The following is a 12,239-nucleotide window of genomic DNA, read 5'->3' on the forward strand; positions in this document are numbered from 1 at the left end:
AGCTGTGGGCACTTTTTATATTTATCCCTGAGCTTTGTGAGTGCATTGCTTGTGCCCACCTCCTCTGAGCCTTCTTCCATTCTTGTGGTTTGTTGACAAAGAAATGTTCTCTCTTTAGCCATCTTAAGAGACTATTAGATTAATAAAATATGAAGGAATTTTGGCTTTGTTTTGTTTTTTGTTTTAGTGGAGTTATGTGCAAGCAAGTTATCTTTGAACCTTCACTTGAAAATCATGCAGTGAAAATGTCAAGCTCCTAAGAATATTTTTAAACAGGTTGTACATAGGAACTACAACAGATTATTGAGTTCCAAACAACTAGCCACTTCACTTAAGGAGGACATAGTCATGCTAAAGTGATTTTAACATCTTGGGATATTGGAATATAAGATCAGGCTTGTCTTAATTGAAGAATAATGCTATTTTGCTTGCATAATGCTTATCCTATAGGAATAAAAGCGCTACTAGTATAGAAAGCTGTTGGAATGAGCTGAGAACCAAAAGAACCCACTCTGAAAGGAAAAGAACTTTACTGACAAAAAAATAAAATAATAGAATGAGAATAATGTAATAGAAACAGTGCTTGAAATCATTACCTAAATGCTAAATTTAAAAAAAAAAAACAACTAAGAGAAATAGTTTTATTTTCAAAGGCTCTGTTTTAAATTAATAAAAGCACTCAGATGGCTGGTATGTTAGGACTGATTTTTCCCAAGCTATTATGTTGCAATAAAATTAATATCGCATTGCAAATGCAGGTGGGAACCTCATCATAAACACACCAAAGGAACAAAACTCCAGGATAGAGTGTATCTTTTAGTATATGATAATTAAAATCAAGCTCTAGGGGATGTGAAGATACTTATCTTGTCATATTGACTTCAAGCAGACACAAGCTAACCTCTATCATAACCTATATATTCTGTGGTTATTTAAATCAGTCTGATCTGTTCTATGGCTGGTTGTACATGGACAGGGGAAAAGCTGAGTTTTTGTGGTCTTTTGCCTAATTTCATTTCATAGCACAGTAGAATAGTTTGGTTTGGAAGGGACCTTAAAGATCATCTAGTTCCAGCCCCCCTGCCACGGACAGGGACACCTTCCACTAGACCAGGTTGCTCAAAGCCCCATCCAGCCTGGCCTTGAACACTTCCAGGGACAGGACATCCACAGGTTCTCTAGGCAACCTGTTTCAGTGCCTTACCATTCTCATAGTGAAGAATTTCCTTGTGTCACCAAAATTGGGAATCAAACCTCTTAGCACCAATGTAGTATCAAGAAGCAGGCACTCCTTTATTGCAGAGCTGGGTGCTCAGTGGAATCTCCCACAAGTCAAGCACACCTGTGTAGGTTTTTACCATTACATTTATACACAAACTGCAGGGTCCTATACTCCCAATTACAATGATTGGTTAGAAATTTGCATATAATTGTAATATTTGCTGTGTCACCCTTCTCTGTTACTACGCTTGTGCAGGGGAAGGGTCTTCACCTGGGCAAGGGTCTTCTTGACCTGTGGGCATGATTTTTAGTATTATCATGAAGGTAGTTTACTTCAGGTCACCTTAAAAGTTAGTTTTGTTGCCAAATTGGAAGGCTGAAAATTGGCTTCACCAAGCTGTCCAATAACTCATCCTATACACAATAGAACCTAGGTGCTTTGGTTACAGTCTAGAGAATAAGGACTAAGGGTATTATGGTCTATAGCATAGGGACTTCAAGTAACAGTCTCGGATAACAAGCAGCACAGCAATTCATATGTCATTGGTTAATAAGTGCGCTAACATAATTCTATCATGAAGGTTAACTGCTTAGAATCAAAATGTTCTTATAACTAGCTGTTACATAAACACAAAATATAGGAAGATTCAGTAAGATTTTAATACGTTTTGCAACACCTGGAGCCTTCTCTTCTCCCGGCTGAACAACACCAACTCTCTCAGGTTGTCTTTGTAGGAGAGGTGCTTCAGCCCTCTGGTCATCTTTGTGGCCCTCCTCTGGACTCGCTTCAAAAGGTCTGTTTTCTTTTTACGTTGGGGGCTCCAGAGCTGAACGTAGTACTTCAGGTGGGAATCTCACAAGAGTGGAGTAGAGGGGGAGATTCACTTTGTTCAACCTGCTGATCACACTTCTTTTGATGCAGCCCAGGATACAGTTGGCTTTCTGGTTTACAAGCACATATTGTTGAGTTGAGTTTCTGGTCCACCAACACCCCCAAATATTTCTCCTCAGGGCTGCTCTCAATCCATTCTCCTCCCAGCCTGTATTTGTGCTTGGGATTGCCACAACCTATGTGCAGAACCTTGCACTTGGCCTTTGATTCTTCTTCCTTTGACATTTCTATTTAGTTTAATTTAAATTAAAACCCTTGGTTTATACAGAATTATGTACGAGGCCTAGAAAAGCGTGTTGTTATTACTACATGCTTTATAACATTCTCTATATACACTTTTTCCTTATTCTTTGGTATTGAAAAGAGCCTTTGTATTTTTATAGCATTTCATATACATAAGAAAATTTGGGAGTTCCTTGATCCTAGTAAAGGTCTGTGGAACCCATTCTTTCAAGAACTGTTGTACAACGGAGAAGGAACTACCCATGCAATTCTATGATTTCTCTCCAAGACTTGCTTACATGTCACCTATCTCACAGACACAGACAAGGGCTGAATGGCTGGATGATTTCTTTAGTATTAATAATTGGTTGCACAGATGCATGGGATTTAGAAGATTAACAGTGGAAGCAAAACTTTGGACACTGTAACTTAAGCTGCATATGTTGCCGGAATGGATGGAAAGGGAGCAATGGTAGCTTGCCTCTGATCCGCTAGTCTAGCCCTTGTTGTGTATAAGTGTGGGAAAATTAATCGGGGGGTGGGGGGGTAGGAGGGTGTGTGGATAAGAGAAAAGTGGGACCTAACAGAAGTGTGGTATTACAGGAAGCTATTTAGGTTAAAATAGTTATCACTTTCAGGATGGTTGGCATGCATGGAATCTACATCACCACAGCTCCCTAAGCAGCACACCCTGACAGCTCAGCACATGCTGACAAGAGTAACAGAGGATGGAGCGGAGAGAAGACGCCATGGCTAGGTTCTGCTGTGCTCCCTGTGGGAACAGGAACCTGATGGTACCACACAGCTGATAAGCTGCATAGCAGTTGTCAAATGAAGAATCCATGAGATGTCCGTGGCTGAGCCAACCATTGTGGCAAAATTACTTTCCTCAGATGAAATAATCTCGTTGTAATACTAACACACACCTCCATCTCAAAGCTACCTGCTTCCAAGGTACTACTACACCTCACTGGTCACATGATGTCAGTCAGTAACAACTATGTATGACTAGACTTACTCAGGCTCCACCTAAATGTGATAGAAATGGACAAATCCTGGCCTGAAATAAGTCCAAAGTGGGGGATTTGTTGTCTAAACTCCCAGACTACCCAACTCTGATTAAATGTTCACAAAGCTAAGTCAAGCTGACTCATTCTCTAAAGTTATAATGAATGAAGTGACTTCTAATCAAGGGAGTCAGCCTTGGGGAGGATGAGGAACAAAGAAAAAAGTGAAAAGAACACCATTGTCTAAGTTACAGAGAAAGAAGCCTCCAAGTGAGGAAAGTTCTGGCTATAAGAGGAGACAGGCTGGTAAGGTGTTGCAATCCACTGACATCAACCGAAAACTAGTTGAAAATAGGACAAATGATAATTGTGGTAGTGGGAGGTCATGATCCCCAACTCAAATAGTCCCCCTGAAAGAGGGAAAAACCCTGCTTGAGAAGCATGCATAGTTAGGAGAGAACTTCAGTAGGCTGTCTGAGGGTGCATAATGCATTAGAAGCAAGAAACTTGTAACTAATCCCATGTATGATGAATGAATACGCAATGCAGTATGAAGTGTAAAAAGTATGCAAAGGAGGGTAGTTAGGGAAGACTCCATTGTAACTTCTGGGATCAGTTGACGGGCTGAATCTGTCTTCCTTCCTGTAGGGACACCTATTGGGTGAGAACTTTATCTTATGTGTGTTGCCATTTGCCGGAACGGAGGGAAGAAGCAGCCACTCAATATGAGAGATCAGCATACTTCATTTATTAAGCTACGGTTACATATTTTATAGCAGTTATAATTAGGTCATACATATTGCAAAAGTTAAGCTCCTCATTGGCTGGCCACCTAAAAGGTCAACCTTCGTCAGCACTCTTTGTTTCTGGGCATAGTTCTCATTTCTTTAACCATAAGGTCCTTGTTCTTACTTTCACCAAAGATAACAAGGATAGAGTGTCTTTGTGAACCATTAGTCTTCACGTAAGCTGTCTTCGATACTTCTTAAGATCTTGATGACTCAACATTCCGATGTTAAAGTGCCCTTGTTCAGCTAACCAATTCTCCACAATTCCCCCATTTTCTTTTTGGACAAGGAAGGATTGGGTAACACGTTCAAATAATTTTCGGATACAAGAAAGAATACAAGGTAACAAAAGCAATAATAAAGCAATAAACAGCAATACAGATAAACCCTGTTTTAACAAGTCTCTTAACCATCCATTTATGCCTAAAGAAGCAAACCAAGAATCTATGCCTGATGAACCTTCTTTGACATGATGCATACGATTTCTTAACTCTTCTAGCTGTCGATGAATACTTTGTGAATGATCAGAAAGATTTAGGCAACACATGCCTTCAAAATCCTGACATCCATGCCCATTTGCTAAAAGCAAAAAATCTATAGCAGCTCTATTTTGCAAGATTGCGTGGCGTAAGCTATCAACATCAGTGGCAAGACCTGATAAAATGTCAGTTGTAGAATTAAATTGTTTCACTGCCCAGCAAGCTAGAGTTTTTATTTTAGCCCAATTCGCAGCTGCTGCGCCACCAGGAAGAAAAAATGAAAGAGCTACAGTTCCAGCCACTGTGCCAAGATTTACATTATCATTACAATCTGGCTTTATATCATTAAGACTGCGTTTTGCTCTATTCGCTTGTCTTACCAAGTCACGCATGGTGGGTGCAAACATGGTTAACTTGCCTATATAACAGGGTCCTCCCACGGGACGAAATGGTATGGCAGGCCACGCTCTGTCTCCACATATTAGAAAATATCCTTCCGGTAATAATTTCGCCGTAACACTTTCCACATCAAATTCACCGGCATATTTTGAGGTGTTCCAATGGTTAGAATTCCCTGATACATTCTGATATCCTAAGTAAAATTGTATTACATTATCACGGTGCATGATGCGTTTCCATTCATCTCCAAACATGATAGCACCTGAGCCATTGATAGGTCGAAATAGGGGGTAAACTCTGGTACAATTAAGCTTTTGACTAACATTTACTAAAGGCCCAGCAGCTGGAAAAGAACCCCATAGGTCTAATTCTTGCTGAGGTAAATGGATTGATTTATTTAAATGGTAAATCAACTGTTGTAAAAAATACGTATTCTTAACAAGTGTACTATTCCACCAGGTACAGTTATCACCAAAGCCAAAATTCATGTCATTATACTTCCGGTTTAACCAGGTTAAGTATGATTGATCTATGGTTGTATAATTTACTCCCAAAGGTTCAAAATCAGGCCAATGTATATAAGGGTAACCAATTAGACATGTTCGGAAAGGATCACTTGCTTTCTGCAGGGAAAGACAAAAATCTGTAACTCCTGATTGATTTGCCCATGTAACCCACATATTTTGTCTAGGGTCTATTCTATGTAAAGCAAAAACAACAACCATATTTAATAGACTAATCCCCCAAAACAGTGCCATCATCTATGTTTACACTAATGTTGTATGATATGAGACTCAAAACTTTTCTTAATAATGTGGACCTAAAAGATAAATCACTGTTTCAAAGATGTTTTTCACTTGGTCTTACTTAATTTTCAAACAAACCGTTGATCTTCTTTGGAGACAGGCCAAATATCCAGCATTAGATTGGTCTTACTGTACTCGAGACCGCCAACCAATAATCTTTTTGTCAGCTCAATTATCAATTCGACCCAGTGGGTTTGGTAGTAGAAATATTAGTCACTGTTTAACAATTCATGCCCTGTAGCAAGCAACAGCTTAGTTAATATAAACTGTTCGTTTAAGCAACTCTCACACTAGCAATTTGCAAGCTTTTTACAACACCACTACTCTTTTCCGTAAGTGTAACATCTACATAAAACCTAAGGATCATAATAATAGCATATAATACAAATTATTACGGTAGCAGATAGTTCTTTCAGTTCGCTCACACGTGAGCCTTCCCCTGTGATAGCATCTGACGTGGTACTACGTCTCGTCACGGACGGGAGCAGTATTTCGTACTGTTTTTTGCTGCTCTTCGGGACTATTTTTATTATTCTCTTCTACTACCGGCTTCACCCATCGGCTAGGGACCCAGAGTGTACCTGCAGGGGTAGAGACACAGACATAACCGCGACCGATATAGATCACATCAACTGGACCTTTCCAGAGCCCTGTTTTTGAATCCTTATACAGCACTTTCATTTGTGGGGTCTCTACATTGGTTTTGGGCAAATGATGCCTAAGAGCAGGTGGAACATCACTATCCCCAAAAACACATAGATAGTTAAGTACAAAGAGTGTTTTGTTAACTTGCTCACGAACATCAGGAATATCTTTAAATTTGTCCAAATATTTCTTAATTGTCCCGTTAGCCCTTTCAACTATCGCCTGCCCCGTAGGAGAGTAGGGAATGCCAGTAACATGAGTGATGTCCCAAAGCTGCAAGAAGCGCTTGAAAGGTCCACTACTATAGGCTGGACCATTGTCTGTTTTAATAGTGGCAGGCACTCCCATTACTGCAAAACAACTAGTCAAATGTCGCCGGACATCGCGAACCTTCTCCCCTGGCTGTGGAGTGGCCCATAACATATGGCTGTACGTGTCTATTGTTACATGCAAGTATTTTAAACGACCCAAAGAAGATACATGTGTGACGTCCATTTGCCAAATTGCATTGGCCTTTAAGCCTCTGGGGTTTACTCCACAGCCAAGTCCTATTCCCGAATTATGGTGACTGCAAATAGTACACGCTTTCACAATAGCACGGGCTTCTGCTAAAGAAATGTTGTAGGATTGCGCTAATCCTCTGGCGTTTTGGTGGAATACAGCATGAGATTCCCGGGCACGGCAATGCGGTGACAATGGAGGTTCTATGCCTGTCGCGACAAGACGATCAGCTCTAGCATTCCCCTCACCAAGACCTTCATTCCACTGATGACTTCTGATATGGAGTACCGCATAAGGCTCCGTTCTTTGATTGATTGCTAACTGAAAGCTAATCAGCAGGCTAGACAGCCGACGATTCTTCAGTTCGCGGAGGCTGGCGTCCTCGATACGATTGGCTATTCCCACCACATATAGAGAGTCTGACACAATATTCAACGGTATATGTTGCCACTTTAGGAATGCCCATACTACCGCGAACAACTCCAAAGTTTGTAAGGAGTCCTCTGGTTGAGCCTGCAAGATCTGGTGCTTCCATTGTGTGTTTTCTTTCCATGTAACTGCAGCAGTTTGTGATCGTCGTCCGGCATCTGTGAAAGCGGTGAGGGCTTCTGGGAGGGGCTGAGCCGACCGCTTAGGTTTGACAATCCAGCTCCGGTTCTCCATCCAAGAAAGGGTAGTCGATGTCAATGGTTTAGCTATCAGGGTTGCCCCATCAGTAAATAAAGCCGCTTGCAGTTCTTCTGAGGTTTGAATATACCATTCAAAGTCTGTCTGTTTTATTGGTACCCAAATTGTTTTAGGAGGGGCACCGTCTATCTGGAGGATACGGCGGCGGCCCTTCTTTATTAATTCAGCCAGAGTACTGATCTTTTCTTGTACTGTGCGGCGAGGTTGCAGCGGGGGTGCTATCCATTCCAGCACAATGGTGTCCGTCTCCCCCGTTTTCTTTTTATTTTGTGTTAAAGCAGCCATAAGGTGTTGTTCGCCACACAAAATAGTTAAGTCAATAGGTACATCAGCGAGACGGCGTTGCGTAGACCGCTCAGCTACTAAAGACGCAATCTGTTGTAACACTTGGCATTGTTTGTCTGATAGATGAATTGGCGCTGCGGGGTCCGTTCCTTTTAATAAAGGGCGGAGTTGATTTAACAACTCATTCGGAATTCCCACAACTGGGCGCAACCACTGAAGATCACCTAAGAGTTTTTGAGCATCATGCAGAGTACGGAGCTCTAAATGTATTGTTAGTTTTTGAGGTCGGATGGCAGCATCCGTTATGTGCCAACCTAAATATTTCCAGGGGCTTGTTTCCTGTATCTTTTCAGGTGCAATTATCAAGCCCCTGCATGCGAGGCGCTGTTTTAACTCCTCCTTTTGTGTGGTAGAAAAAGGGGACACTTGAGCCAACAGAATGTCATCCATGTAATGGTAGATGAGTGTCTCTTTCCACTGCTCGCGCAAAGGCTGTAGAGCATCATCGACGTAGATTTGGCAGAGGGTGGGCGAATTTCGCATACCCTGTGGCAGTACAGTCCATTCAAACCGCTGATCGGGCCTTTCGCGATTGAGCGAAGGTAGAGTAAATGCGAAGCGCTGTTTATCTTTTTCATGTAGTGCAATGGTGAAGAAACAGTCTTTCAAATCTACAATGAGAATATGCCATCCTTCAGGGATCATGGCTGGGTTGGGCAATCCCGGCTGCAATGCACCCATGTCGTGCATCTGTTTGTTAACTGCACGAAGATCATGGAGCAACCGGTACTTTCCAGATTTTTTCTTGATGACAAAGATTGGCGTATTCCATGGACTGGTCGAGAGTCGCAAGTGTCCTTGTGAAAACTGTTCTTGTATTAATTTGTGGGCCTGTTCTAGACTTTCCTTTTTTAACGGCCACTGCTCAATCCACACAGGTGTATTAGTCTTCCATTTCAACTGGATTGGGAAAGTCCAAACAATGGCCGTCCCTAAAAAGGGGTTTCTGTAGTCAGAACCATTCCCATTTGTGCAAGTATGTCACGTCCTATTAGGGCTTGCACCCCGTCAGGTAACGGAATGATAGAGGCACAACAACTGATAACCTTTTCTCCTATAGTCCATTGGAGGAGGGGTGACTTGCGAGCTAAAGTGAGTCCTCCCACTCCGGCTACAGTAGCACCTGTAGTGTGAGAGGGCCAATCAGATGGCCAATAACGTTCACTAATAATAGAGACATCTGCCCCGGTATCCAATAGAGCGGAAAGTGTAATCATCCGATCCACATACTGTACCGAAACTGCTTTGCGAGGTCGCTGTCGTAACCCAAGGGTTAATAAAGCTATTTGGTCTGTGGAACCAAAAGCTCCAGAGCCTCGTGGAGTAGTCTGTACAGGGGCAATGGTTTCAGTTAGGTGAGGTAAAGGTATAAGCTGTGCAATCTTTGATCCTCTTGGAACAAATAAGGGTGGAAACAATGTTTGAACCATTATCTGTATTTCACCTTGATAGTCTTTATCAATCAGGCCCGTTAACACAGTGAGACCCTCCATAGTGGCTGAGGAGCGACCTATTAATAATGCTCCAACGGCTTGGCCATTTACTCGAACAGGTCCTTGTACACCCGTAGCAATTCGCGTGGTGTTAGAGTCTATTAGGGTGCAATTTACTGCTGTTGCCAGGTCCAGCCCAAGGCTTCCGCTGGTGGCGGGTTGGAGAGAAAAGGGTTGTTGTTGGTGGATGCTGGATAAGCGGCCGCATTTTGTGTCGACGCGGGGCGGTTCCTCCCGCTGGTCGTCCCGTTTCCCGACCTTCTTTGTTTACAAGTTGTTTCAGCATGCGAGTCAGAATTGCATCGTTTACACCAGACTGGACCTGCGTTGCATTCTCTTCTCATATGTCCGATTACTCCGCAACGGTAACACCGGGGACGAACTGATCCACGGGGCGCCGGACGAGTTACCGGAGTTTGCAAAGGTGCAAGAGCTGCCATAATTTGGCTGTGCGATGAGCGGGTATGCTCTTGTAAGTTTTTCCCTAACTCTTTCACAGCTTCCACTAGCATAGCTTGTGGTCCCACTGGTACCTGTGCCATCCGCTCTAAACCCTCCTCGATTGACCAAGTAGCGGGAAGGGTGGCTAAAATGTTTCGAGTAGCAGGATTAGAGTTTTGGATTGCGCATTGCTTTAAAATGGTACCTTTCAGATAGTCGGGAACGCCTGCCGCTTGTATAGCGCTGGCCACCCTGTCAATGAACAATCCAAAAGGCTCTTCCCTTCCTTGTTTAATTCCCATGTAGGAAGGAATTCCCCCAGGCTCTTTAAGCTGATCAAAAGCTTGTCGAGCAAGTAACATTGCCTCCTTAGCTTTATCTGGACCTATTAACGCCTGAGCTTCAAGACGTAAATAGGGGCCAAGTCCCATAAGCTCATCAAGTGTAACCCCGTGCAAAGGGTCGCCTGGTTGTCTCACTTCGGCTACGGACCTCATACAGGCTGCTTGCCAGTGTGCATTAAACAATAGTTGTTGATGTTGTGTAAGAATTAACTTCATTATACTTCGTATATCCCCTGGAAGCAAGATGTTAGTTCCCCAAAGGTAGTCTAACATCTGGCGTGTAGGCTCTCCCTTAATACCTGAATCATTAACTGTGGCTCGTAACTGAGTAAGTAGTTTCCAATCTAAATTCTGAATTGTGGCCATTAGGTTACCTTGGCCATCTGGCTGATACATGACTGGAAATGCAGATGTTTCAGTTATGAGATTAGCTGCAGCTTCTTGATCGCCTGAGCTCATAGCCGCCTCCGCGACCTTTTGCCAACATCGCTGACGTTCTGAAGCAAGGTTTGACACACCACGGCCCAAAAAGGGATTATTTCCTCGTCCAGAGGCTGGTGCGACAGTACCTAGCACCGGTTGTTCTGCCTCACTAGTGTCGATTATTGCTGTGGAGGCAGGAGGAGCCGTGAGCATCTCCCTTAGAGCTACCCCGTCAGCTTGATGTGAGCTTGTCGACCCATTTCCTAAAGTGGAACTTAAACGGGATAGATCCCAAGGTCCACTAGGGTTCTGTGGGACAACCAAGGTGCGCACGGAAGGGGGCAAAGGGCAGTCAGGCGAAGGAGTAGCACTTGCTTGCTGCACAGAGGGCACTCTGGTAGAAGCCGTACCGTCTAGCCTCTCAGCTGCAGCAGCAGCAACTTTTTGTTCAGCTTTATGCATAGTGATAGTATTTATAACTGCCCGCCACGGCTTCATTAATTTCTTTGCTGTTTTTTCCTCACTTATAACAGCATCGAATAATTTATCCCCTAGCTTTCGCCACTCGCTTTCCTCAAAAACTGTATTAGGATCTGCAAAAAATCCCCTGACCACGCCATAGCTTAATAAGTCAGGAAGTTCCTTTTTCAGATCTATCCCCTCAGTGCCCCGCTTTTCTAAAAAGCATTCGAGCAAATTATACGCCGCTTGTCTGTTCATACCTCAATTTGCGCGCAATTGCAGCCTTTGCAGACTTCGGCGGCGCGTAGCAGGCGGGACAGCCTCTATAGGTGCTCCCGGGCGCGGGGAAGATATCCCTTCCGCCTCCTGCGCTGCTTACAGGACCGCACTCAAATTCTCCGCCGACCGTGGCTCCCGGACTCCGCTATCGGGTCGCCGGGTCCGGACTCCGCTATCGGGTCGCCGGTCCTATGTCCTCTGGTCCCGTTCCAGGTCCCTGTTCGGGCGCCAATTTGTTGCCATTTGCCGGAACGGAGGGAAGAAGCAGCCACTCAATATGAGAGATCAGCATACTTCATTTATTAAGCTACGGTTACATATTTTATAGCAGTTATAATTAGGTCATACATATTGCAAAAGTTAAGCTCCTCATTGGCTGGCCACCTAAAAGGTCAACCTTCGTCAGCACTCTTTGTTTCTGGGCATAGTTCTCATTTCTTTAACCATAAGGTCCTTGTTCTTACTTTCACCAAAGATAACAAGGATAGAGTGTCTTTGTGAACCATTAGTCTTCACGTAAGCTGTCTTCGATACTTCTTAAGATCTTGATGACTCAACATTCCGATGTTAAAGTGCCCTTGTTCAGCTAACCAATTCTCCACATATGTGCACTAAATAACAAACTCATAGTTTGGTTGTATATCACTTCAAGCTTGTTTTTACAGACAGTTCCTATCATGGGCAATCACGAACCTTAATTTTTCATGATTTCATATTAGTAGTGTTATTCCATAAACTGTTAGTGTTAGTCCTTCGTGGGCGCTAGCAGTCACCAGCAGCAGATTACATATTGGAATAAAGTGGG

The 12,239-nt window shown here is 43.3% G+C and overlaps 1 protein-coding gene and 1 long non-coding RNA gene across 2 annotated transcripts in view; both read right to left on the reverse strand.

The window, feature by feature from the left end:
- The window catches only part of LOC308058971 (uncharacterized protein), a 39,450-nt gene extending 33,615 nt beyond the window's left edge, over positions 1-5,835 (reverse strand). The window contains exon 1 of the mRNA XM_080375639.1: positions 4,255-5,835. Coding sequence (XP_080231765.1) covers positions 4,303-5,769 — 1,467 coding nt within the window. The 5' untranslated portion in view covers positions 5,770-5,835 and the 3' untranslated portion in view covers positions 4,255-4,302. The remainder of the gene's footprint in view (positions 1-4,254) is intronic.
- LOC308058982 overlaps positions 1-12,032 on the reverse strand; it is a 44,243-nt gene extending 32,211 nt beyond the window's left edge. Inside the window, exon 1 of the long non-coding RNA XR_013926078.1 lies at positions 11,416-12,032. This is a non-coding gene — a long non-coding RNA (uncharacterized lncRNA). The remainder of the gene's footprint in view (positions 1-11,415) is intronic.
- Positions 12,033-12,239: the final 207 nt, after the last annotated feature.

Source organism: Falco punctatus, assembly GCF_963210335.1.
Source record: "Falco punctatus genome assembly, chromosome: 1".
In the NCBI taxonomy this organism is placed as follows: Eukaryota; Metazoa; Chordata; class Aves; order Falconiformes; family Falconidae; genus Falco; species Falco punctatus.